General features: G+C 49.9%; 11 protein-coding genes across 11 annotated transcripts; 5 read left to right on the top strand and 6 right to left on the bottom strand.

Annotated features, from left to right (window-relative positions):
- Positions 1-1,050: 1,050 nt before the first annotated feature.
- TGAM01_v201499 (hypothetical protein) lies at positions 1,051-3,038 on the bottom strand (the record flags this gene model as incomplete). Its single annotated transcript, XM_018806411.1, has 4 exons — positions 1,051-1,088; positions 1,160-1,463; positions 1,559-2,693; positions 2,770-3,038. The coding sequence occupies 4 exons, from the start codon at positions 3,036-3,038 to the stop codon at positions 1,051-1,053; spliced, it is 1,746 nt and encodes a 581-aa protein (XP_018660442.1).
- A 2,006-nt stretch (positions 3,039-5,044) lies between these two features.
- TGAM01_v201498 (hypothetical protein) lies at positions 5,045-6,940 on the top strand (the record flags this gene model as incomplete). The annotated part of the gene is made up of 3 exons (XM_018806412.2): positions 5,045-5,827; positions 5,912-6,248; positions 6,315-6,940. The coding sequence occupies 3 exons, from the start codon at positions 5,045-5,047 to the stop codon at positions 6,938-6,940; spliced, it is 1,746 nt and encodes a 581-aa protein (XP_018660443.2).
- Positions 6,941-10,081: 3,141 nt separating this feature from the next.
- TGAM01_v201497 (IBR domain-containing protein) lies at positions 10,082-10,672 on the top strand (the record flags this gene model as incomplete). The annotated part of the gene is made up of 2 exons (XM_024548779.1): positions 10,082-10,563; positions 10,660-10,672. The coding sequence occupies 2 exons, from the start codon at positions 10,082-10,084 to the stop codon at positions 10,670-10,672; spliced, it is 495 nt and encodes a 164-aa protein (XP_024406390.1).
- An 886-nt stretch (positions 10,673-11,558) lies between these two features.
- TGAM01_v201496 (ATP-binding cassette, subfamily D (ALD), member 2) lies at positions 11,559-13,898 on the bottom strand (the record flags this gene model as incomplete). The annotated part of the gene is made up of 4 exons (XM_018806414.1): positions 11,559-12,285; positions 12,346-13,022; positions 13,102-13,317; positions 13,386-13,898. The coding sequence occupies 4 exons, from the start codon at positions 13,896-13,898 to the stop codon at positions 11,559-11,561; spliced, it is 2,133 nt and encodes a 710-aa protein (XP_018660445.1).
- Positions 13,899-14,568: 670 nt separating this feature from the next.
- TGAM01_v201495 (diphthamide biosynthesis protein 3) lies at positions 14,569-14,884 on the top strand (the record flags this gene model as incomplete). Its single annotated transcript, XM_018806415.1, has 2 exons — positions 14,569-14,763; positions 14,822-14,884. The coding sequence occupies 2 exons, from the start codon at positions 14,569-14,571 to the stop codon at positions 14,882-14,884; spliced, it is 258 nt and encodes an 85-aa protein (XP_018660446.1).
- A 695-nt stretch (positions 14,885-15,579) lies between these two features.
- TGAM01_v201494 (hypothetical protein) lies at positions 15,580-16,142 on the bottom strand (the record flags this gene model as incomplete). The annotated part of the gene is made up of 3 exons (XM_024548778.1): positions 15,580-15,638; positions 15,716-15,787; positions 15,845-16,142. The coding sequence occupies 3 exons, from the start codon at positions 16,140-16,142 to the stop codon at positions 15,580-15,582; spliced, it is 429 nt and encodes a 142-aa protein (XP_024406389.1).
- Positions 16,143-18,612: 2,470 nt separating this feature from the next.
- Positions 18,613-22,037, bottom strand: TGAM01_v201493 (leucyl-tRNA synthetase, cytoplasmic; the record flags this gene model as incomplete). Its single annotated transcript, XM_018806417.1, has 2 exons — positions 18,613-21,909; positions 21,969-22,037. The coding sequence occupies 2 exons, from the start codon at positions 22,035-22,037 to the stop codon at positions 18,613-18,615; spliced, it is 3,366 nt and encodes a 1,121-aa protein (XP_018660448.1).
- Positions 22,038-22,487: 450 nt separating this feature from the next.
- TGAM01_v201492 (hypothetical protein) lies at positions 22,488-23,040 on the top strand (the record flags this gene model as incomplete). Its single annotated transcript, XM_018806418.1, has 3 exons — positions 22,488-22,731; positions 22,800-22,870; positions 22,930-23,040. 3 exons carry the CDS (start codon positions 22,488-22,490, stop codon positions 23,038-23,040), a joined length of 426 nt encoding a protein of 141 aa, XP_018660449.1.
- Positions 23,041-23,228: 188 nt separating this feature from the next.
- TGAM01_v201491 (hypothetical protein) lies at positions 23,229-23,866 on the bottom strand (the record flags this gene model as incomplete). The annotated part of the gene is made up of 2 exons (XM_018806419.1): positions 23,229-23,726; positions 23,798-23,866. The coding sequence occupies 2 exons, from the start codon at positions 23,864-23,866 to the stop codon at positions 23,229-23,231; spliced, it is 567 nt and encodes a 188-aa protein (XP_018660450.1).
- A 488-nt stretch (positions 23,867-24,354) lies between these two features.
- Positions 24,355-25,008, top strand: TGAM01_v201490 (hypothetical protein; the record flags this gene model as incomplete). Its single annotated transcript, XM_024548777.1, has 2 exons — positions 24,355-24,693; positions 24,757-25,008. 2 exons carry the CDS (start codon positions 24,355-24,357, stop codon positions 25,006-25,008), a joined length of 591 nt encoding a protein of 196 aa, XP_024406388.1.
- A 309-nt stretch (positions 25,009-25,317) lies between these two features.
- TGAM01_v201489 (hypothetical protein) lies at positions 25,318-25,843 on the bottom strand (the record flags this gene model as incomplete). Its single annotated transcript, XM_024548776.1, has 2 exons — positions 25,318-25,411; positions 25,533-25,843. The coding sequence occupies 2 exons, from the start codon at positions 25,841-25,843 to the stop codon at positions 25,318-25,320; spliced, it is 405 nt and encodes a 134-aa protein (XP_024406387.1).
- Positions 25,844-26,333: the final 490 nt, after the last annotated feature.

Below are 26,333 nucleotides of genomic sequence, written 5' to 3'. Positions count from 1 at the left end.
TGACTTTCCAAATTATTCCCCCCTTTATTGTTTGAAGAGCAATCTGAATTTTCGCCGCCCTCCGCCATCTGGCTATACACACACACACACACATCTCTCTCTCTTTTAATACTGCTTTGTTTTCAGAAAAAGTTTCCTGCTCTTTGATTTCCTAGTATATATATATATATATATATATATATATATATATGGCCCTTGGTGTTCTGGATACCACCGCCTTTGGCCGCTTTGCGAATTGGCCCGCCGCCACCACATCTTTCCTTACAAACGTCTTCTTTGTGGTTCTTTCATATATCTCTCGGCATTGGATTTTTTTTTCTCGGCAAACTTGGCTACATTGGCTTTGCTTAGTTTCTTCTAAAACGGTCTTTCTGTGTTACTAGCTTTCCTTTTTTTTTTTTTTTTTTTTTTTTTTTTTTTTTTTTTTTTTTATTTTTTTTTTTTTTTTTTTTTTTTTTTAAAAAAAAAAATATAAAAAAAAAATAATGTATGTAGGAAATAATGTTTTTTTTTATATATTATTATTTAAATAAAATGATTTTGATTTTTATATTTAATTAACCTAAATCATGTTCAACGNNNNTATAATTTTTTTTTTTTTTTTTTTTTTTTTTTTTTTTTTTTTTTTTTTTTTTTTTTTTTTTTTTTTTTTTTTTTTTTTTTTTTTTTTAGATCTTGATGATATCTCTGTTTGTTGTATGTTAGCTCAGCTTTTGCTCGCTCTCTGTATTTGTATCTAGTGGAAAGAAAAGACAGGAGGGAGTGAGGAGCATATAAAGTTGTTATTTTTTTTCCCCTTGCGATAGTGTAGACACATCGCGTGCATTGAATATAATTTTATCCTTGTACTAGGAAATCAAATTTGGACACCTGCCGAGTGTTACAGATGGTCATCTCGTCCCGTCTTACTGGGGATCGTTCTATGTACAGACTGTCTTGCTAAATAATCACGAAGGATCCTTAAACACCCCTCCCTTAAAAAACAAAGAAGCACATATGATATCGTTAAAAGGAGAAAAAAAAAAAGCTGCTCTATTCTAGCCAAATAGCTTAGACATATTCGCAAGTAACTGTATCGTATCGCTGGTCTATATCTCAGAGTCAGCCAGATTATTCAGTAGTATCTGAAATGGACGTGGAATCAAAGAAAATCACATACTGTTGTATAAGAGCGTGTACGTAGTCGAGGCAGAGAGATACACCGCCTCGATTTTGCAGTTGAGGTCATAGTACATCTGGCCATCTTTGCCTTGTCGACGATTGAGCAGATGCTCGGGGATGTGGCTCACATCGGCCTCGACATGAGCCAAGACTTGAACATTTGCGTTTCTGTCGATAGGGGCTTCTTCGGAGGTTTGGTCGCAGTAGATGGTCATACGCATCTTGCGGATACGGCCGTGTGCCACGAGGCCTGTCCAGACAAAGGATGTGATGTAAGGCTCATTCTCGGAGACGGCATCTCCCTGGTTATCGTGTTAGCTGGTGGCATAAAGTTACAGTAGCAGCAGAAGGAAGAATGGGTAGATGAGACAGAGAGAAAAAAGTCAAGATAACGTACCTTGCGGATGAACCACTCCATAGCGTTTACCTTATAATAGCCCTCCATGCCGCTCCAGCTCTTCTTGTCAGCTATGTGAGCATGAACCCTGTCGTCGAACTTGGTGCGCCATTCCGTGCCATAATGCTTCCTCGCCTTGCGGTTCTGCACCTTGACTAAGGTGAGAGACTCGGGTGCACTGTTAGCGAGACCCTTCATCACGGCACCTTGAACAACGGCTTGCCAGGCATTCGGAGGCTGCATGATCTGGATGGATTTGTCCACAGCATTTCTCAGGCGCTCCTTAAGATAGTTGGAGGCGCCAAAACCACCAACCAAAAGCACAGCGCGGATAGGCACGTTGCTAACAGTGATCTGATCTTTGACTAGCTTGATGACCTCGAGGACGACAGGCTCAAATATCGTGTTCAGGTCAGAGGCTTTGAGCGCATATCGTCCGCGGTTGATTCCGAGGGCCTTGTTGTTGGCTAAGCCGCCAACGGGGATGGTGTACGTCTCATCTGGAGGGGCGGCAAGGGTAAACTGACGCTTGACCTTCTTTTCAAAGACCTCCATGGCCTCGGCGAGTATTTCGTCGTCGAAACCATCTTCCTTGCCCAGCTTGGCCTTGAGGAATTTGGCGAACCGCATGTTGAGGAAGGTCGAGCCGCAAAGAGCGCCAGAGCCAGGGGCAGCCTCTTGTACCTGAAGAATGGGTCTCAGCCCGGTAATGGTGTAAGAGATGAGATCCACCGTGCCACCGCCGGCATCAACAATAACCACAGTCTCGCCAACCTTGAGACCATGAGGATCCAGTCCATGAAGGGCGTAGATGGCAGCAGCTTCGGGCTCGGAGACAAGGTGGATATTGGTCTTGGACGAGCCGGCTGCCAATGGGAGGGTTTGAATGGCCTGTTGACATGCTTTTTTGGTTTTGTCCTTGGCAAGATCGCTCCAGATGGCTGGTACGGTGACGACAAACTCGAGCGGAGTGCTCTTGACGACGCTCTCGCCGAGCTTCTCGCGCAGAGTGTAGAGGAGATGCTCGGTGAGAGCGTTCAGATAGTCAGCGACAAGCTTCTCGGCATCTCTGCCCCCGCGCGCACCATCATTGGCAACAGCCTGACCAATGTTTTTCAGAGATGGATCCAAGTCGCTATTGCACAACATCGGTCAGTTTATTCCATGTGATAAGGGCTGATCATGTATTGGATGGGACGATGATAACTTACAGCTTGAACCACTCGATCACTTCATCCTGAGGAGCGGTTATGGGGATGGAGAAACCCCATTGAGTACCATCCGGGGCATAACGAAGCTTAGTAGGTACTTTGTCTGAAGACTCGCCCTCACGGGTTGTCTTGTTGATGGGCCATGTGGTGATGGCTGTCCGTCTGTCTGGGCGCTGTGTCTCTGCCCAAGCGACGCCGGAATAGGTGGTGCCAAAATCAATGCCGACTATGATCTTGCGATCAGTGATTGAGAGCTTATCAAAATCCATGCTAGTCGCGATGATGGCGGCGTATAGGATGGAAGAGAAGGCGAAGGAAAGTGCTCAAAGAGGGACGGATGGGAGTTGTTGGGATCACGATAAGCTGGCCAGCTGGGCCACTATAACTATCTCTACCGAGCGCCAATCGGTTGGAGGACTAGAGAGGTCAATGTTGGGTTGGAAAAAGACACAGTTTTGGGCCACGAAGGAAGAAAGCATCTAACATATAAGTGAAGATGATGTCGAAAAAAAGAAGCAACAGGCGTCTTCAATGGGGCGCAGTTGCGGACAGTCACTGCTAGGTGATGGTCAAAGTTAAGCCGGAAGCGAAAAGCCGCGTTCCAGGACTGTTCAGAAGGGCTGCTCCATGGCCCTCTTGTGCGACCTGAACAAACAAGAGGCCTGGCTTGGTGCATTGGCAGACAGACTTTCAGCTGGGCGGGGCTGATGCCTGGCAAAGTCTCGTCACGCCGCAGACGCTGGAGCGGCACTGGCTCGCGGCCAGCCTCTGGATCTGCGTGGCGCCAAAAGACGTGCTGGCATGGCGCGAATCAGACAAAGTGAGGCGAGAGTCTGCCTTGTTCTGAAGCAAGGAGGATTCAAGTTGTAGTGTTGAAGCGGGGATGGAGGGGTGTGTGCTTGTAGACGGAAAGTGAGGGGCTTGCAGATAGTGGCCGCTAGCCCGCGAGATAGCGCCGTCCAGTGAGGCCATTCACTGGACGAAGCGCTGCAGGGTGCCTGGAATGGTGTTGTCAGTGGCTGCGGCGGAGCATTTAGTGGGCTCGAGCTCGAGCTACGAGCTCCAGCTCTTTTAAGGTAAATATAGTAAATATAGCACTCCGCAGAATGGCCTGACAGGTCGATAACCGCTATCGGTCACGGACGGGCCTGGCGATTGAATTGAATGGGGGCCGAAAGACAAGTTGAAAACTCTCAAATGATAGACCAACCAGTGTGAAGAAGCGCCTGGAACGCTGTGTTGGTACGAATTACTCACCACTACTTGTAGCGCCTACGAATTGGAAGAAACAGTATCGAAGTACATGTAACATTGAACATCACTTGAAATGGGGCGAAAATACTAATAGCAGTGCAGCGCAGAACAGCGCCTATTCCTATGAGGCTGTGAAAAAGCTCAGATAGGTTTCCAGATACGGCGTGCCAAGTACACTCAACCAGGCGATTCTGAGCTGTTACTGTAGGTACGGTTTACACAAAATCAGCTACCTGATAGAGATACCTGCTGAGTGTACGGATTTGCTGCCCAAATATGTCGCTCTACATCTTGGCCACTTGGAAATAAGCATACATGTGCCTCTTTAAAACCCCACTAGAGCCTGCCGTCTTGCATCGAGATGCCTCTGCTTCTCCAGATAGCCATTTGTTATACTGCTACATGTGCCTGGCCTGGCTGAACAAGAAGAATTTAATACCAATCTGCCGGACATTAAACCACCGATAAGAGCGACTTGCAGCAGCAGTACATGTACTTTGAAAGCCAAATTCAAATTCAAAAGCCAACAAAGCCAAAGCCAAAGCCAAAGCCAAAAGCCTCCGAAACGGGCCGTGAACAGGCTCCCCTCTTTCTGCCACGGCAAGCTACTGAGGCTGAATCCACTAGTTACAGACCCCAGCAGCATCATCGTGAGGGAGGGGGCGTGGAATTGACAATCGTTTGTCTCCAGGCCATGCCGTGCCATGTCAGTGCCCTGCTTGTACAAGTAGCAATGGCAAGGCCAGATGCGTCCGCCGTGGAAACGACTCCCGCTTCAGCCCCAGGCTGTGAGCCGTGCCATTCAGCGAGTGGATATTGACGCTGCCAGCGCCACAATCACAGGCTCAAGGCTCTGGTTCAGGCTGGCAGAGCAGATCCGACATTGACTTTAGAGCTTTTTGATATTCTCATATTTGCATGAAACCCAGACACCTCTTTGCGGCCGGTTTGGACGTATTCTGGTTCCCTCTCGCTGTTCTTTGTGATTCAACTTGGGGTATTGAGCAGTAGTGCTTTGTACATGCCCTCTTTTACGCTGCATCTCACCATGTCTCCCGACAAAGGCCAAGGAACAATTCCCCTCGATGACATGCGAGCCCGCCAACCCAACAGCCACGCAGTGCTGCGCAAGAAACAGACTAAAACCGTTGATAAGGCTGAGACCGAGGCAAAGGTCCAAGATCACAAGAAAGAGGCGGATGTGAATGACGACCAGGCCATGTTGGACGGAGAGCAGCATGAAGAGGCGCCCGTCGAAGTGGATGCCGCCGACTTTGCAAAAGACGAAGTCACCGAGACCTCCGTTTCTCCAGAGCTTGTTCCTGCGAGGAGATATAACCTGAACGTGCCAGTTCCATTTCCCGACGGAGCTCATTCCGACGACGACGACTTTGAATTGGCTGAAATGACGAGTTCGATGTACGCAGCAGCTGAGGGATTCTCTGGCATGGACAGCGAGGATTTCATGCCTCGGCGACGCCTTTCCGATGGCGATGGAGCGCGAGATGAGCTGAGAGAACAGGCGCAACTCAGACAGCTCCAGGATGCCATCACCAGACTCACCCTCGAAAAGGAGGCTGCTGAGAGAGAAGCGACCAATGCCAGACAGGAAATTGAAGACTTGAAGCATCTGCTCAATTCTGATATGGAGGAAATCGCTAAGGGCACGGAGTCTCTTGGCGCAGATATGAAGAGGCTCAAAGAAGAGAACGGTCTCTTGAGAGAAGAGCTCAACGACGCGCAGTCGCACATCTTCAGCCTGCAGCCGTATCGCAAGGACCTCACCCCAGAGGAAGTAGGGCGGGTAAGTTGTTCTATGTCTTGAGCGGGGGCGGTGTTTGGTGCCTATTACAATGATTGCTAATATATACAAATATTTACAATCCAGCAATATGATGATCTGGTCGAGTCAGTTCAAGACTGGGTTCAAAAATTCATGGGTTTTTGGCTAGATGACTATGAGACTGGCGCCGAGGCTCTCGTCTCCCACGCACGGAAGAATGCTGGAGAAGTTGCAAAGTTTAAGAAGGTTGTGCACAAGTATCCCGATCTAATACACGGCTGCATGTTTCCAGAGACTGATGAAGACATCATCGTCGCTGTTATTATGCGGTTTCTCAACGATCACATCTTCCAAAAAGTCCTCTACGGCTCTGCGTCGAACTACACCGATATGGTGAGCTTTATCGAGACACAGATGCAGACCGCCGTTGAGCCCAAGAGAGGTAACGTGCCTTTTCATCTCCAAAAACTCATGACGAAGCTAATCTAACACCAATGATTCAAACTAGACTTGTTTGCTGTTCGCACATGGACCGCCGAGAGTTATAATGCTTTGATGAGCGCTCCGCAGTTCAGGGCTATTCGTGTTCGGCGGGCCAGAGATCTGACTATAGGCTTGGCAGAAGTGCTTCGCATTTTTTGCAAAAAGGACAAACACGCCTGGTTTTATCAGAATACGGAAGAGCGCTGCATCAAGCCCGCCATGGCGCTCTACGAAAAGCTTCAGGTGGCCACACACCACTTCTATCTCGATATCCAGCCCTACATTTCATGGAGCGGCAGCCGCATTGCCCCTTCACAAGAATTCCACGAGTGCGTCGAGGATCTTGATTGCAGAAACATCCTGCATAACAGAAAGGCCTTCAACATGAACAAGATGGACCCCCGGCCTACAAAGGCCGACATCTATACCAATCTGCTCAACGTGTGTACCGTGGTCCCTGCCCTGTACATCCGCCAGATCGGCCAGCGCGATGCCATCAAGGCGCCGTCGATTGTACGCAAGCAGCAGATGTTGGTGGCCTGGGGTTCTGATGACAAGAAGGAGAAGTTCATCGAGGAGGGCGACGAGTCGCTGGTCCATATGCTCTGCCTCTCAAAGGCACGGAAGAAAGGAGAGGGCTGGCTAAGCTGATGGGATGCGATACATTTGTTTACGTTGGAGTTGCTAACACATGGGACTAAATGAATTTGGAACAAATGATTGATTGATTTATTAACATGGATGCTGTTAAAATCATATATTGTACACGTGTGGGAGGCGATCCTTGGGGCGTTTGCAGGGTCACCTCTCCCTCATTGACTGACTCACCCTGTCTGCTATTCTTCCATTCCCTTTTCCTCGGTAATTTTCTAGGTTTACTGCATCTTTTCACACCTCCTATCAAATCAAACGTTTAGCATATGTTGCTAGGACAGCTGACGAGCTACATGCATGTATTGATCTGATTTGGATACATGTAGATTATAGCTGATATCACGGCTTACTACTACCTTATGTGTAGGTACATGTATTCCGGGTTCTTGGTGTTCCCACTGTCCACCGCTGGATGGTGCTCGACTTGCCACGTTGAATACGGCTCGCATCCACAGCACAAATCATCTGATTCGCGACAGCCCTGCGATGCTTCTGCCGTGGGCTGGGGAGGGTGTGCCTAGTTCGATGAAGAAGTTCTAGAGTTGGCTCTCAGTGTCTTAGGCACACTCCATCGCACCGACCCCCTGTACGTAGCAAGGCACACTGGAAGCTTCACGCCGTGCTGTCCAAGGCGCAGGCCACTCACTGGTGGCGGCACGCACTAGGCCGCTTTGGCGCAGCCCGCTGGCGAAATGCACTGCTGGCACTGCTGGCGGCCCTGGGGAAGCGCTATAGCAGGCAGCTAGGCCCATTCAAAGTGCTGGGGCTTGCCCGTCTCCGCTGTGTATCGCGAGGCGTTTACCGGCCTCAGCTGGTTTGCCCACTGAGGCAGCGGCAGAGGCACCTGGAAGCGGCTGCGACGAGCTCCGCCAAACGACCCGACCTGCAGCCTCCATGTTTCTCATCCCTTCCGTCCTTTGTTCCTTCGTACCGCTGCAAATCAGAATTGTGCATGTGCTTCTTCTTTTCTTCTTTCAACGTTCCCTTCTTCCAATTTTTTTTTTTTTTGAATCTGTTCAACTTTCTCTTCCGCCATATTCACCAACATTAATATCCTCACGTCTTCTCTCCAACACCTTTAGATCGATTCCGTGTACCATCGCCAGTATAAGCGCCCAGCAGCCACATTCCTCCAGTCCCCCTGCAGCACATGTCCGCCATATGAGCCGGCCCAAAGGGGGGTAAAACCGGAATTACAGACCTGCTCTCGCACTCTCGCACACTCACACCTTTCGATATGAGCATGTTTCGCTCCCTCAGGAAGAAGACGGGAGCTGTTTTTCGCAAGCGAAAGGACAAGAGCTCCGTTTCCTCAGTGGCTTCGGTTCCCAGCATTAGCTGGCCGCTTCCAGACGATTCATACCCACCTTCGATTGCTACGGAAGAACAGTCAGAGGCGACGATTGATACTGGGTTTCATACTGCAGCGTTGGTGGAAGAGGAGCGAAAACAAGCCCAAGAGCAGCTGTCGGAGGTGCAAGAAAGCAATAACACTGTTGTTGATATTGTTGTCACTGTCACTGACCCGTCTGCTTTACACACTACTGCTGTTCATGTACCAGCAGTTGATTCACCGGCGGTTGATATACCCGTGGTTATTACACCAGCAGTCAATTCACCCATTCTTGACATACCAGCTGTGGCGCTAGAAGAGATCCCAATTGAAGCGCCCGCGCAAGGAGAAACCGAAGCTGCTGAACAGGAGCCCAAAATGGATTCCTATACACCAAAGAAATTTGTCCCCTTCGTGGAGACATCAGCAATGAGGAACAACATGTTCGTATATCCTGCCTCTTCACATTACGGCATGGTTAATCCCGCGATCATGAGCGGCTTCGGGGATGAAGACGACGATTCGATCTGGCTGGTGGATGATGAAGAGACAGATCCGGAAGCTGAAGGTGCACAGACGCCTGAGGCGGATGATGAAGGAGAGGAAGTAGTGCAACTAGAAGAAGAAGACTACGAAGAAGAAGGAAACGAAGAATATGAAATGGAGGAAGAAGAGGGAGAGGAAGAAGAAAGGGAAGAAGAGGAAGAGATGGTGGAAGAAGAAGAAGAGGATGAGGAAGAAGAAGAAGAAGAGGAGGAGGAGGAGGAGGAAGGGGTGGAGGCAGAAGAGGAAGAAGCCAGCACAAGCGTCTCGTTGCCAAGAACGAATCAATCTCAACCTCCCTCAGTACACAGCGAGCCCGAAACAGCTCCAGTAGCTGATGCACAAACCGGGTTCAGATATCGCATCAACCTTGCTTTATTGGATGATGACTTTACGACCCCGGAAGAAGACAATCATTCAGTTCCTACCACAAATCGCAGAGGAAGGAATGTGACTGCTTCTAGCGGCTCCTCTACTCCTGCCATAGGCAATCCGTATGTCGAACTCCTCGAGCAGCAAGATTCTGCCATGACGGAAGCATATCAACGCCGTCTAGATCTGTCTGGCAGGCGTGGAGATAATGAAGCTGATGATTTCAGGTAGGTTTCCTGAAATATAGCCTTTTTCGACGGCTTTCCCTACGTCCAACCCCTTTGCGCTACAGATGAGTACAAAGGGGATATTTTCACGACGATGCTATCTTGTAATATTGCCCGAGCCTTCTTCTCGATTCTCGCATGTTGCCCTAGTTCACTCACATGCATTTCTTTTTTCGACCATTTATCTTCAACTCAACTCAACTGTTCCAGATTTATGAGTCCAGTCTGCTGATGTTACTACTATCTATTAGTTTCGGGCAACGATACCAGAGCGATCCAGGAACATCGTCTGTGCTAGTTACGCATCAACGCATTCCGTCAGATCGTGAGAACGATGGTGACCGAGATTGCCTGATTTGTGCTGACACCAAAGAGGAAATCCTCTTTCCTCGGTTCTCTCCAACGGCGTCTTGCACACATTCCCCAAATACATGCCTCGAGTGTCTGGAAAGATCTATCCGATCTGATCTGATAGGCAAGATTTGGACAGATATTAGATGCCCTGAGTGTCGACAACTGCTAGAATATACAGACATCCAGCGTTACGCTGATGAAGAGACATTTAAGAGGTATGTGATACTTGAACTTCCACCTCTCTTCAACAATGGAGCAAATTTGGTCTAATGCACCCGGAGATATGAAACGCTTGCCCTCCGCGCTGCCATGGCTGAAGCTGAAAACTTCTTTTGGTGCACATCTGGCTGCGGCTCTGGTCAAATACATGACACCGGCCACGACCACCCCATTGTCATTTGCCTTCACTGTAGCCACCGATCCTGTTTTCATCACAACGTCGCCTGGCACCAGGGTTTGACGTGCGAAGAGTACGATCAGTTGCTTGCCGACCCGGACAACTTCCGTTCCAAGCTTGAAATTGATAATGAAGCGTGGGCAGTTTCGCAAAGAGAGCAGCTTGAAGCAGACAGAGCTATGGCGCAAGGCCTGTTGGAAGAAGAAAGAAGGACCAGAGAAATGAGGGAGAGGAGAGATCGCGAAGAAAGGGAGAGGACACAGAAAGCAATCGAGTTGGCGAGACAGATTGCCGCAAGAAGAAAGGCTGAAGAAGAAATGAGCAAAGAAACAGTCGGAAGGACGACAAAGCCATGCCCTGGATGCGGATGGGCGATTGAAAAGAATGATGGATGGTACGTACACTGATTCAAACCTGGCCGTTTGCATAGGGAAATGAAAAGAAAGACAGGTTGCTAACTTTTTGATACAGCTCACACATGACTTGTAAGTGGTGCCCCTTGATTTTCTCATCCTCTTCTTTTCCCCTCTTTTTTTTTTCTTTTCCTTTGTTTCAAATCTCAGGGTGCGTACTTGCAACACTCACACCCCTCGGTATCGAAGCTCACCACCTTTTCTCTCATTCTAATCAAAACCTGCTACATAAACATCTGAAGGAGAAACCCACTAATCAAAGGTCACCGCAGGCATCAAGTGTCGTTTCGAGTTTTGCTGGGGCTGTACCTCCATTTGGAGCAATACCCATAGCATCTACTGCCAGGGATAGATTGCTGGTAACTGACTGGTTGACATCCTAGGCGCCAAATGCAAACATCAATTTTGCTATGAATGCGGCGCTGACCATAAGCGTATTCTCGAGAAGGATAATTCGATCCATAAAGATGACTGTAAATTTCATCCAAACCAACTAGAAGACTTGGATGGTATTGAAGGCAAGGAGAGCGATGGAAATGATGAAGCAAAGTAGTTGTCAAAATGGAGGAGCTTGATGCCTTGTCAATATATACGTGCTTGGCATTGCTTGAAATCTGATGGTGAAGAAGAAGGCACAATGGATGGCAGCATTGTTTTGTTGGAGTTGGTTATTAGCATTTGTTTGTTAAATCTTCGATACAGCAAGTAGAAATCTATACCCCCATCAGTTAAAGATTACATATCATATCTGCTGCATTGTGTCTGTCGATGCCAAGGATTAGACAGCATTCATTGCGCATTATGGAGCAAAAACAGGCTTCAATTGTATAAATGGCCCCAACAGTCTGCTTGCACGAATATCTAGTCATACACACATCTCACGTATATAGGTTATAGCAAACATCCCTCCTTCAAAGATAGCACATATTGTATGGTATAGCCAACATCAAATCAAAAAGGGGGGAAATCTCACGCTTTAAAGAGAAGTCAGCTCCTCCAATCTCCTCTCCATCTCAGGTACCTGCCTCAACTTCATTTCCAGCTCCTCCTTCTCATCCTCCAGTCTCAGACGCCTCTCGGCATCGAGCTTCGTAAAGACATAGTTGCCCTGGCCGTCGAATTGCAGGATATGCGTGTGGTATTTCCACAAGCTGCGACGGTGGCTGACAGTCAGGAGCGTGATGCCGAGAGACTTTGCATTCTCGTACATGACCTTTTCGGTTTCGAGCGTCACGCTGCTCGTGCACTCGTCGAGGATGGCGTACTGCGGTTTGTGGTAGAACAGGCGCGCCATGGCGACACGCTGCTGGAGACCGCCGGAAAGAACATCGCGCCACTCCGCCTCGGCATCCCAGCCTTCGGGGTAGAGTTCGACGAGATGCTCCAGGCCAAGGGTGTTGAGAATGGAGTAAAGGTCGGAATCGTTGACACCCTTGGAACGCATCTGGCGTAAGGAGTCGGGATAGATAACCTGCTGACGAAGGGAGCCACGGGACAGGTAGGGACGCTGGGGAAGATAGAAGATGGAGGTAAAGGGGGGTTTGTAAACAGTTCCTCCATAGACAGGCCATAAGCCTCCAAGGATACGGAACAATGATGACTTGCCGCAGCCATTAGGCCCAACGACGAGTAGGTGGTCGCCATGAGAGAGGGAGAATGAGAGCGCCTTGACGAGAACATCGCCGTTAGGCGAGATGATAGGCCTGTTGTACATTCTGTCAGTCTCTACAGTCAACGTAAGAGGCAAAAAATTTCAGACTTACACATCCTCAAATTTGATATAATCCTTGCTTTCATGGACCGTACCGCGGCCCTTGAGCACAGCCTCATTATCCTCTGTCCCAGAAGAAGAGACGAGCTTCTTCTCGAAGTGGCCCATCTGAATGTCATCCATGACGTTGAGTAGGGTGGCAACTCTGGAGGTATATCCAGCCAGCTCCATGATTTCTCGGTACGAGAACATGATTCTGCCAAAGGCATCAGATGCAGAGAGGAGCATACGGCGGTTCGTCACGAAAGCCTCTGTTCTATCTCCCACGTTCATGACAATCTGGCCGGGAAGCTTGACAAAGACGGGAACACTGCAAAGCAGCAGACCCAAAGCACCCCAGAAATATTTGATGACGAAATCTTCCATAAAACCATGGTAGAAGCGGCGTCGAAGGATGTAATTCACGTGCTTGATAAGAGTAAAGTAACCCTTGTCCAATGTGTCCTTTTCTGCGGTATGACCGCCATACAGGGCGATTTCTTCACTGTAGTCAATCAAGCGAGAGTGCTGGAAGCGGAATTCTCCCTCCAAGCGAGCTTCGTCGGCGACATACTTGCCAAAGGGCGGCGTCAAGACGCGCATCAGGTTTGCTGAGAGCTGAACCAACAGCGTCATGAAGATGACACCCTCGCTTCCAACGCTCTTGGATAAAGTATATGTGTAGATGGTCTGACAAAGGGGAAAGGTATTAGCCATATGCACTCGCTCGTTGAGAGTCAATAAGACTAGGAGACAGGACTGAACAAACCATGTCGAGAGCTGGTTTGGCAAGATTGCTGTACAGCTCTGCCAGGCTGTTGGAGAATTTCGATACATCGACGGCGATCAGTTGGTCTGGATTCTTTATCCGATCATCGAGTGCCGAGATACCATAAAAGGTCAACTTGGATAAGTATTTATCGTGTATATGCTGTGTTAGCCGCGTCCGGTACTGCAGAGAGAGCTCGGCTTGATGGTAGGAAAGCTGCAGAGAGAATTCCAGTTAGCTCAGGTTTTGATTGCAAAGCAGGCAAGAAAAAGGTACTCCATTACCATCGAGTTTGTAAAGGTTGCGGGGACAGCAATCAGCATCCACCAAACGATGCGCTTCAAGAATTCCTTGCCGTTTCCCTTGACCAGGGCTTTGACAATGGCTCCATCCATTTCCGCAACCCGAACGCTAATCAAAGTCCTCAGGACCAGGAAGAAGCTGTGGCTGGCCAGCATCCTCGCCTCTTTGCTGCGCCAGCCGGGGACCACGATCTTGCTTAGACGCATCAGAGACCTGAAGAACTCGCGGTTAAGAGCGACCTTCTTCCTGGGTGTTTCTTCGGTCCCGGCGGTTACGGTCGCCTGGCGAGCAGCCCGTTGAGCGGCCTCGCGCGCAGAGGCGGCTTTTTGCTCCGAGATGGCATGGCGAATGCGATTGGCGAGGGCTACAAAGAGGGAGATCCAGATGGCACGCGAGATGCGCGTTCGGTGCTTGACGTAAAGCCCGGTAAGGTGGGAGATGATGCCGCGAAGAGACCGGTCCTTGGACAGGGCGAGTTTCGACTGCCAGGCCATGGCTGCGGGGGAGATTCAGCGTCGAGCGCTGTTCTTTTTCTCGTCGACGCCGGCCAGGATGAGCTCGTGCCCAGCGTATCACCTAGAGTCGAGGGTGCAGCGCATCGGTCGGCCTCGAAGTGTCACGGCCTCGGTTATGGCGGGCGAGGAATGCTATGCTCAGGCTTGTGCGGTCGCTATGCTTTCTGAGGTCGTGGTAGACTGGTCGATGCTCTGAGTGATCCAGGCTGCAGCTTGCTGTCTCTGCTTCAACCGTCACAGCAGGGATTTGATTCCCAGCCTGGTGATGACATCAAATGTCAAAAGCTGTATTACGGAGCAGAGGTGACGCCGGTACCTGTAAATAACGACGAGGCGCCTGAGAGTGGAGTTGCGTCCACTGGCCTCGGCCTAGCAAGAGCAGATGCGGCACTGCTTCCCCAGACTCGCGCGCCACAGCTCCAGCTAAGCGAAGAGCCCCGGCATGTGATTGCAGACACCAGCCACAGAAGTGCAGTAAAAGCATCAGCCACACTCGTGGGGTCTCAACTTTTTTCTTCTTTTTGCTCTTTATCGCGGGGTGGCGACGAGTGTCAACCGATAAACTTATTATTATCACGATAAAGTCCAGGACAGACCAGTGCCACGACAGATACTGTAATTATCGGCGACTCTGCAGCAGACCGCAAAGATGGCCGACGAAGAATACACCATTTACGACGAGATCGAAATCGAAGACATGACCTTTGACGAAGCTCTTCAAATCTATCACTACCCATGCCCTTGCGGCGACCGCTTCTCGATTGGCATCGACGACCTGCGCGACGAACAAGATATTGCCGTGTGCCCGAGCTGCAGCTTGATGATCAGAGTCATTTTCGACCTTGTTAGAAATACGCAATAGAACCTCTCTCAAGATGAGCAATCTGCTAACGTGATACCAGGATGACCTACCCAAGCCTCCTCCTACCGGCAACTCTGGAGGCCAGATTCCCGTCGCTGCTTAGAGCTATCGCCAAAAGTGCAAATCTTAGGCAAGAGTTGAATGCTTCTGCCACGGGAAGCGAGATCAGTGCCCAGCCGTCTCCGGCGCTGTTATAGTCGCCCTAACGAGGGTCTTCAGATCGACAGACCACCCCACGTCGAACACGGCAACGTCTACAACATAGACTAGACGACGATCCTTTGAGACGCCGTGACGTCGCTTCAAGCTTTCCACCTGTTGGCGAAAGAATGCATATCTTTTGGACGCTCTTTTCCAACAATTGTCGGCCGCTCAGAGACATAGACCCAATGAGCAATATGGTAAACTTCGGCTTATACGATCTGCGGTTCATGGCTCTGAGCTTTTCGAAATGGTCTTTGGATGACTCAGTGGCCGGTCATCCCACTCGAAGTCTGACCTCAAATTTTTTTATTGCAAGCACGAATATATATTTCGGCAGACTTTATAAGCATAATCATTACAGCTTCTTTTTTTGAAAGGCTTTCCTCGCCAGTCACCTAGACAGTTGACAAATGAAGTGCTATGCAGCAAGACTACCGCTTACATGAGCGTGTATAAATGTGTGTGAAATTGCCTATTACAATTACTCTATTATTGGTATATACTCCTGTCCGTCTAAAGGTGGGTGGACTCTGTGGTCCGTGGTATCTTTGTTGGTTTTTTCTTCAACGCCAGTGTCCTACCTGGGACACAAATCTATATGTGGCGCGCATCTCGTCCAGCGTCATTATTCATAACAGCCTTCTCGCCCTCTTCTATAACATGATCAAGCCCATAATGCAGAATCCTATCAGCCCAGCCATGGAGCTCTGCATCTGTTGCGGAATAGCACCACCGGTTACATGGCTGGTAGGTGTTGTGGTGTTCTGCGACTTTGTAGGAACCAGACTGCTAGCCAAAGTAGCTTCATCAACGTTAGCATGAGAAAGGCCGACACGACAAGACAAGAATAGTTCCTTACTGGTTGCATTTGGAAAGCCGGCAGGTCGCGTAACGCTGGTGGTGGAAGCAGAAGAGTCGTCAGAGCCGCTCTCCGTTGCCGTCTGCGCTTCTGAGCTCGTCCACCCTGACGACGGTGTTATAGACGCTGAGACGGTGGGAATGGTAACATCCTCTGTGTGTGACAGTCCGCTCTCAGTGCCGACGAAGACATGCTGTATTGTCGATACACCGGCAATAGTTGTCGCGCTTTCGGGGAAGATGGTTGCTGCTGCTGTTGCTATAGCACTAGCAAGGACGAAGAGTTGTGAAGAGCGCATCGCTATCGACTTTCGGGATCGAGATGCCCAAATCTTGGCAAAATGTACAGGTATGCGGAGATAGAATATGGATCCGAGATCGCAAGACAGCACCAGGCTGATGGCAAAGAAAAAGTGAAGCAAGGACTATAACGCCGACAGAGCCATACAAGACAAGGGCGAAGCGATTGCTCAACCAGGAAACTGTGACAGGAGACAACTGCGGCTGCGGCTCGCGCTCTTTTAACTAGAAGAAAGGGACGAGGGCTCGCGCATCGTGGAGAGAAGGCTGCTTCTTGTTCGTCGCGGACAAGGCGACATATAACAGTACCGCCTTGTGCTCTGCAAGTATTGCGACAAGGAGCTACCACAATCTAATTACACCCAGACCCGCGAATTGCGACCAGCGAGGCTCCAATTTGGCCGCCAAAAGTGGCTTGGTCTAGCTGCTTAATGTCGCAGGGGCCAGGATGCTTCATGCTAGTTGCGCGTCGACGACCCATAGACGATCCATCCAGGAGCGGCCAGCTGACAGCGTGGACGAATGGCGTCCAAGGCCTTGTCATGAAATGGCCTCCAAGTTAGACTATTCGCAAATGGGAGCGCAGGAGGCTGCGCAGCTTCATCCCGTTGCGTCATAAAACTCGATGGAGCACACACAAACGATCGACTGCCGCCTCAGCATTAGTGCCACGACGGTTTTACTGCGTGGGAGGGACTATGAAGTCTACCGCCACACAAAAGTGCTCGCCGTGTAAATGGCAAACCAGCTTGACGCAAGGACACACCGACACCGACATCCGTCTTGCCACCAACAAGCGGTATACCTACTAAAGAGCAGCCAATCTCTCACTACGGAAATCTAGCCTCACAGATCTAGCGAAAGGCAACGCGGGAAAAAATGAGAAGAGAAAAAAAAACTAGTGCTATCTATAAGAGGTCCACATTGAGAGACGCTTGGACTTAGCCCCTGAGCCGGCAAAAGAACCACCTTCGTTGCGGGCCATGGAATTGCAACCACTTCGCTTGCCAGGCAAGCGAGCCGCAATGTTCTTCCTGAGCCGCCGCCGGAGATGTGTCAATGCAGAATAGCTACAGGCCCGTGGGGAGATGTTTCTCTGTTTCCACGCCAAAACAGGCTTGGACAAGCATGCCCCAGCCCATGTCCACCAAGGATGCTCAGAACGGCCTAGGACAATGTGATGGGATCCGTTTCTCAGAGGGGGCTACACGGGGGCACACTCCTAGACAAGGCAGTAGGATGCTGTCTACAGTAAGGATTCATCACACATCGAGACGTGAGCACAGGCATCGGCTGCCGTACCACTGCTTTGCGCGGCTGTGGAGCCTCCTCTGCGCTGTTGCAGCCCACAATGGATATGGCGACGACTCAGGAATTGCCCGCTCGAGTCTTGGGCTGAGTTGAGCACACGGTGTTGTGTGCTCTGAAGAGCAAACTTGCCGAATGGCACCGAATAACTGACAAGGCATGTCCAATAACAACAGCTCTTTGATTTGCTGCCGATCGCATTTTTAAGCTTATTAAACGAAGAAGGTATATGATGAACACGTTCCCTTACAAAGCCGTCACAATAGGTATAAGCATGGTATTGATAGAATGGGCTAATAGGACAAACCCACCATGCAGGCACAGCAAAACTGTAACGGCCCACGGAGAGAACCGACAATGTACCAGTACGACTCCTGTACCTACACATAGACAGACCGAGGCTCCTAGTGCGTTTGCCCTCGTGCAACTACCAGTTTGTTACTGGCTGCTGGCTGCTGGGGAAATCCATTTTCCGAAATATTAATGCAAAATACTGTAGATCGAATATTTATTTTCTTCCTTTTTACACTTTATTCCCTCTTTCGTTAAAACAAAAAGCACAAGCTTTTTGACTAGGGAAGAAGGGGGTTAGAAAGGGGTGGCGTCGCTTAACCAAAGAAGCGGCACCTCCTGAGGAGCACGCTTTGTCTCTCTCCACACGACACGCGCGGTCAATTGCCGACGGCCTTTTTTATGTTGGAGAAACGCCTCATCGTTATTGACCTAAATTCGTTCGGCGTTTCTAGAAAGATGGCGTTTTGGGGATTTTGCCATCCATCCATAGTCGGATATCTAGCTTTACACACACCGTATTAACAACTGCAAAGTCAGTGAATGATGTACGGTGAACGGTAAGGGTACTCGTTATCTCTTACCGTTGAACGCTCTGTTGTGCTGTAGCAGTAATGTCAACCTTGATGGAGTGTCCTAATTATTAGTGATCGGCGGCTATCATACCAGTAAGTAAATAATTAAGCCGAGCATATTCACACCGCAAGAAGCCGACAGCACGCAAAACAGCATGTAGAGAGTATCAAAACCAAGTTAATCGAAAATTCGTTGTATTCTCTCTAAACTGTCTCTCTCTAGAGCACTTTTTACTTTATTCTTTCTTTTCGTAGCAACATTGAAAAAAAAAATCTTAATCTGGGTCCTCAAGTTTTAAGCCTCCACATTCTCAAAGAAGAAAGTAGGCTGACCAGGGACCGCATTCTCGGCAACAGGGACTGAGATTTCCACCTCCTTACCGTCCTCCAGTCTAACGCCCTTCTTACCGCCTTCCTCAACCACCAGGATCTCGGCGACTGACAGACCAGACGTTCGCTTCAGGCCGGGCACCATCTGGATCAACGTCTCCTTCTCATCGAAAGCCAGCTTCTGCTCCAGGACGACGCTGGCAGGTTCGCCGGCCTGCAGGCGCTTCTTCAGGCCCTGAACAAAGGGCATGGCCTTCTTCATCTCGCCCAACTTGCCAATCTTGCCATTCAATGCCTTATCGTCGACGGACTTGGTCGCGGGGTTCCACATCTCCTTCAGCAGATCAATGTACTTGGCTTGCCAGGCTGGGAATCTGGCAGCCATGTAAATGGTCAACTTCTTGGGCTTCTTGGGGTCAAAGGCGATTTCCTTGCCCTTAGCCTTCTTCTTTAACTGCTGGCCCTCAGCTGAGTTGATGTTCGAAGCGGTGCTTCGGACGTACTCTCGCTTAGCTGACAGGGCAGCGTCGACAGCCGGCACTTCAGGGAACCTGGCATTGTGGATAGTGGAGTCCTTCTTCAAGACTTCCAACCAGATGTATTCTGACCAGTGAGGGGCGATGACAGCCATCAGCAGGGCTTGCAGCTCAATGTATCGGAATACCAGGTCCTTGTGCATCTTGATACCGCCGGCCGCACAAGCCTCACGGTAAAAGTCACGAGCACTGGTCAGCTCATACAGAGATGCCTTCAGGGCCAGCTTGTAGTTGGTCAGGCTGTACTGCTCAATAGCTTCCCTAGCGCATGCATTCAGCTCATTGTTGAACAAGCCGTCCTGGAAGTTGTTGATCTCGCCGGTGCGCAGCTCGTTTTGATCCTTGACCATCTCCTCGCACCACTCACGCAGAGTGAACAGACGCAGAATGTTGTTATCGGCAACGTCTTCCTCAAAGTTGGCATCGCTGACACCATCACCAGCATCGGCCAGAGCAATACGAGAAGCATCAGCGCCGTATTTCTCCACCATTTCTTTCAAAGTCATGAAGTTGCCAGTGCTTTTGGCCATCTTCTCTCCGTTCAGCATCAGATGACCATTGGCTCGGACACCACGGGGCCAGTATTCCGGCGGGAAGATAGCCAAGTGGATGTATAGGAAGAATGTCAAGTGGTTGGGGATCAAGTCCTTTCCGGAACTGCGCAGATCAAGGGGGTAGAAGTATTCGAACTCTCGTCGCATGCTCTCCAAAGTCTCCCGGGGGATGCCCGAGCTGGAAACAACATCATCTGTGATATCGCGGCGGCAGAAAATGGCATCCCAAACCTCGTCGGTCATCTGCTCAGCGCCAACGTTGCCAATGCCCTTGGTGCGACCGAACAAGTCCTTGTGCAGGAAGTGGGCAACGGTATAGTAAGCCATGTAAATGGTCGAGTCACTCAAACTCTCAACCAGGAATTGCTTATCCCAAGGCAGTTTTGATCCCAGGCCGAATGATCGAGCACAAGCCCACTGGTTCAGCCAGTTCAGCACACCCTCGAAGCCGTTCTTGGTCTCAGGGGCCCAAGTCTCCAAGCCCTTTCCATCGGCATTGTCAACCCATTTCAGGGCAGTCTCCCTCCAGGACTGCTCACCGTAGTCCAGGTACCACTGGTCCATCAGTGAGACAATGCAGTCATCGCCAGATCGGCTGACAACCTTGCGCTCGGGTTCTGAGTAGGCAAAAGCCTCGCCAGCCTCGAACAACTGAGCCCTAACCTTGGGCTTGGCCGTCTCGACCTTCTCGCCCTTGAAGTCGCCAACTTTGATAATACCCTGGTAGAAACCTTCCTTGTATGCCAGTTCTTTGGCCTCTTCCAGCTGCTTAGTATCCTTGGGTGAAGCAATCTTTAGCTTCTTGACCAAGAAGGGTGCGCACAGGTCTCCGTAGGATGGGGTTTCAATGATGGGGAAAATCTCCAGCTCGGCCCACTCCTTCTTGATTCCGTAGTAATCAGCCTTCTTTGCCAGCTCAGTCACGGTTGCGAAATCATCAGGGCTGTCTGATGGGACAGAGGTGACGACACCGGTACCTTTGGTGGGCAGGACGGTTTCCATGGGCAGAACCCTGACTCCCTCCTTGTGCAGCGACAGAGGGGCGTTGATCAGAGTTCCAACAATGTCAGAGCCCACAAGGTCAGCAGCCTTCTCGATAGAGCCTTCCTTGGAGAAGATGCCCTGGTAAGCCATGTTACGAGCGGCTCGCTCAGTGATGACAAAGTAGTTGTTGTCATCAACCTTGAACAGGCCGTAATTCAACTTGGGGCCGACGAAACAGCAGGTTTGTCCGTACATGGTCTCGGGTCTCAGAGTAGCAGGAACTAAGAAGACGTTGGCGCCATCAGGGATCTTGCCCTTGATAGCCTCAGCAGCCTTGGGAGCCCACTCCAAAACCTTGAGCTTCAGAGCAGTGTATTCCTGAGGGTTCACAGCTTCACCCTCCGAACGGTCGTGGTCCATACACGGCTGGCCATCCTTGATAGAGTAGATTGTATATCGCTTGCCAAACTTGATCTTGTTCAGCTCCTTCAAGCGGTTCATCTGCCATCGGATGAAGGCGTCGTAGTAAGGGTTGGCGTCGGTTGTGACGAATGATCGTCGCCAGTCGATTCTTGAGCCGAAGCTCGTTAAGTCTCTGATGGCCAGGGGAGGGAAGTACTTCAGCCAGTACTGAGAATCGGCGAACAGGTGGATCTCCTCGGTAGGAATTCCAATGGCCTGCATGATCTGGAATTGGTACTTCATCTTGACGGTCTTGGCATTGGCCTTGCTCTTATTGGTGGTGAACTTGGTCACATCCTCCTTGGTCTGCTTGGCAGCAGGCTTTGGCTGCTCCTCGACAACAGTCTCTTCCTCCTTGTAGCCAGAAAAGTCCTCACCAAACAGCTTGATCTCGTTGACCAGCTTATCGGCGCAAGCCTTGATGGGCATACCAGTGCAGTGGAAGCCCATGGGGAACAGCGCACGCTTGCCCTGCATTCTCGCCGTGCCCGCGGCAAACTCGACCTTGGTGGCTGAGAAGGTGTGGCCGGCGTGAAGAGTGCCGTTCATGTAAGGATAAGCCATGGTGCCGAAGAATTTGGGTTGCTTTTCCCGCAGCTCGGCCGGGGAGATGGAGTGGAAGGGCACCTCGGTCGTCGTCGGGGCATTCGTCTCGAAAACGCCGTCCTCGGCCCATTTCTTCTGATATTTCTTCTCGACGACAATCAGAGTGTCGCGCTTCTCAGTCTGGTAGTGGTCAGTAGATGCGATCAACAGGAGAGTATGAAATTTATATAACCACATACTCCTTTCAATTCCTTGGTCTTGGAGACTGCCAGGCCCTCCATGGCCTTTGACACGGAAGCCGCCGCCATATTGCGTTCTTCTTGGTGTCAAGATGGAAAAAATCGAAGTGTTATTGGGGTCGAAAGATTAGCCTCAGGAGGATTGGCTATCTTTATGATTCTTCCGCGGCTCTGCCCCCTTCTTGTTGACTCACTCGCACAGAGAAGATACGATTTGGTATTTTCTCCGTGGGTTTGACTCACTTGCAGCAGGTCAGGATTATTTGGCGGGGGTTCAGTTTCGGAGGGGTGAAAAAGGACCTATCGCGGGGCAACTTTTTTTCGGCCAGGAACTGTGGCGCTGCCATGAGGCGGTGCAGTGGCTGCCCCGGCTTTTGTAGGCATTTGACCGTTAGTAGTGCCTTGGTACGCAGCTTTTGCTAGCTCCAAAACAGCGTCATTCAACGATCTGATATGTCAAAACACCTTCGATATTGATTGGTAAATCGAACCATCTTTGCTGAGGCATATCGCTTGACAATGTTTCCAACCCTCATCAGACGAGCGGCTCAATCCGCGAAGGAGTCTCTTCCAAAACAAGTTCCGTTCAGTCTCGCCAACAATCCTCACAAGGCTCGAAAGGTATGGCCACCTGACTTCAAAGACTTGACTCATCAGCAACAACTCCGGTTTGAGAAGAAGTACAAGCGTCGCGTCACCCTCGCAAGTCGATCACCCAGATGGGATAAGGGCGTCAAGTATGCGCAGCTTGCCACAATGGCTGGTGAGTCTATGTTTTGCTCACAAGGAGTGTATGGCACATAACATGTCTGAGACTAACTCTCTAAATAGCGGCGATGGTATGGCTTGTATTCTTTTCTGAGTTTGAGTGGTGGGGACAAAAGTATAAGCCATCAGAGGAGGTTTGTCAAAATTTTCGCTTACACAGAATCATTTTCAGTGCACTTACACGAATGCTTAGCTACGGAAACACGCGATCAATCTCTTTGGCGTGCTAGACCCCGAAAAGAGATACGAGCGCCGGAAAGATGCGCCGGAAGTGAACCCGTCGCGAGGCTCAGATTCGAAATAATTGTAGGATAAAGATACCCGCCACTGGGTATGTGTAATATAGTATTTTGTATATAGCCAAGGCGTTTTGGTGTGATACCCGTATTGGGCAAAAGAGAAGACGAAGAAATGTATGCATATGCTGGTTATAGTTCATAGTTCTATCCGACCCGTCTCTTCAAGCTCAGTTCAAGCCTGCAAGTGTCATTATTATACCCTTCCTGTCCATGCAAAGTTGCCTCCAAGGCCCATTCCTGATCCAATAGTGCTTCGTCCCTCATTCACCGGCCGTTTGGCGACTGTTCCCTGGGCTCTGACACCAGAAACAATGCGATCGAGACTCGTCTCTATCACGACTCCTCCTATAATCATTTCCGACAAGGTCGCATGCAGCGTTTCAAAGTTGAAGATGAGATCAAGCTCGCAGACGTTCTCAAAAAGCTTATCGAGCGCCTCGACGTACACCTGTATTAGGTCGATCAAGGCAAGGGGAGATTCGGTGGCGGTAGAGATGATGATGAAGTAGAGAGTGGCGTAGTTGCGGTATGTCACCAACGAGGGGACATCGTTTTGCTCTTCGGTTGAGCTGTGCGATGTGCTGGAGGCGGCGAGAAGAGGAGGCAGAGGCAGAAAGTTGCAAGAACCCGACGGCCGGTTCGACACGAGCGTGAATATCTCCGATATCAGGCGCTGCTGAATGCTGGTGTCCTGTGATAAGACGGATGCTGAGTCAGTGATTCGGTTCGAGCTTCGCTGGAGTTAACGTGTTCGCAACGTACCAGCTGGGTGTAGAATTTGGTAAGCCTAGGCTGGCCCTGGCCATTGAAGACCAAAAACGCGTTAATCATGGCCGCGGAACGAGGCTCATCATCGCCCAGAGACCTTTTGGCGAGATGGTGATGGAAGAGAGTACTGACGGTGGGGCCGATACAGGTGACGGGTGTTCTGCAGCTCCAAGTGACGCTGCCGAAAAGAAGTGACTAAGCAAAATGAACTTGGCTTTACTTAGAAGTACATACAACTAGAGGGGCCACAGAGGTACCTCCAAGTCCAGGTTGCTGAGCAGATGCCGAGCCCCAAGTATGGGGTACAAGCTATGACGAACCTTTTCAGCTTGTTCCAATTGGCTTCCACCACCCAAAAGATCTTAGAGCTCAAAGCTTCTTCAGCACTTCTCTCTTTTTTCCCCCTCGCATATTCTGCCACACTTGCGAAGCAATTGACCAGCTAGAGCATATTTTGCATCCCAGGAACCATCGCAGCTTTTCAACCTCCGAATGCGCATTTGATACTTCAGCATTCACGACTTTCTCTCTCTCCCCCACCAACCACCAATATGGCATCATCAAGCATCTCGAGACAGGCCCCTCGCCTGCTTGGCCGAGCAATGCGCAACCCCAAGATGGCGGCCTCAAGCTTCCGCGCTCTTCCCAGCATCTGCCGCGCAGCCACGCCCTCAATTTCTTCGCAGCGACGGCAATTCTCGGCGCAAGTGATGTTGCGCAAGGGCATCATGCCGGATACTTCCAACCCGGACAAGGCGCCTACCGGAAATCAGATCACGTTTGTTGCCGCTGAGCTCTCCGACGAGGAGTACCACGACCTCTCCAACGAATATCTACACGACCTCCTGGAGAAATTTGAGACTCTCCAGGACGACGGCTCCCCAGTTGATGTGGAATATTCAGTTTAGTCACATCTTCATCTTACTCTTATCCAACCACATTTTACTAACCAGTTTTCCAACACAAAGTCCGGCGTCATGACCGTGACCGTAGCCAACAAGGGCACCTACGTGATTAACAAGCAGCCCCCCAACAAGCAGATCTGGCTCTCATCGCCTCTGTCCGGCCCCAAACGATACGACTTCTGCGTTGCCAGCGAGGGGCAGGGAGACAAGGAAGGTACGGCACTTGGGACGTGGATATACGCACGGGATGGATCGAGCTTGGACGAGCTTATACACAAGGAGATCGAAGTGGATCTGTGAGCCGGATAGCTGAAGAGGGCTGGCAGGGCTGGCATTGGCAATGTTTGGCATGGAGTTAACGGGGCATGTAGGAAAGAGAATGCGACAATAGTAGATGACCAGCGATGAAGAAAGGAGAGCAAGTGATTTTTGTCACTCTGTAATACTAAATATAAGCAAAATACTCATGGCCTGGTGGCCTTTTCTAATTTTTGCGAATTGGTCAGATTAAATTTGCCGGTTCATGTGTTAAGTGGTTCATGTATTATTCAACAACCATCAGCCTTCTTTCTTATTTCTCAAAGCAGGATTCTTGACTCCCAGTGCTGCTCATCGTAAACAAAGCCCCATGCTCTTATTCAGCATCGCAATAGTCATATTATAATGCTGCATCGCATCCTCTCGTAGCTGTCTCGCATCAGGCCTGTAAATCTCATCAGCATCAACTCCCGTCTCAAAGCTCTTCACCTCCATCGACAAAGCCAAATAAATCAAAGCTAAATCAAAAGGAAATTGAAATAGAAAAATAAGAATCAAAAACTCACTTCATCTTCGTCTCATTCAAAGCCCTCTTCCAAGCCCTTGTTCCCCACGCCCGATCCAGCCGCACCCTGATCAAGTTCTTCAAAATCTTATGCTCCAGGCCCCTCTCCTTGGCCGCCGCCTCCAGAAACCACACCGTCCTCTTCACGCCCTCGCGATCCAGCGCCGCATTGCGCTCCCGGAACGCCGCCCGGAGCTGGTCCCGCGCCACGTATCGCGCCGGCGCCGAGTACTGCACGGCGCGGAGGAGGCCCCGGTAGAGGTGCCGGTAAGCGTGGGTTACGTCTAGTTTGGAGGGTGCTGCGGTTGTCATGGCGTGTGTATTGAGTTTGCGATGGGTTCGGTCCTCATGGCTCGTGTCTATGAGGCCTTGTATATAGAGCTTGGCGGGTGTATAAAAGAAGGTATATGAACTACCTATGATGCGAAATATCGTCGATAAAATTGAGCGCCGTACTGTATTCACACTGTGCATTTCGAACGCTTCATGCACGGAGCACCCTTGTCCTGACGACAATTAAATATGTTCACAAGAGAAAGATATTCAAAAAAAAAAAAGAAGCGACCGCTTGAATGCTGCCCACAATATCGCTATTACCAACTATTCATCAACAATACAGATAATCTTTTTCATCAATAACTGCAGTTTCAGAACAGAGGCTGTTCAAACCATCTCTTGTCTAAACAGCGCTCAAATCTTCTCCGAATCGGCTTCGAAGATTCCCAAAGGCTAATACTGCCCTTTATCTTGCAAACTGTTATTCTTGTTGCTCTCTTCTTCAGCATAGGTACAGTCTATGCAG

This window comes from Trichoderma gamsii (genome assembly GCF_001481775.2).
Source record: "Trichoderma gamsii strain T6085 chromosome Unknown Scaffold_4.2, whole genome shotgun sequence".
Lineage (NCBI taxonomy): Eukaryota > Fungi > Ascomycota > Sordariomycetes > Hypocreales > Hypocreaceae > Trichoderma > Trichoderma gamsii.
This window is presented reverse-complemented; position numbering and strand designations above follow the sequence as displayed.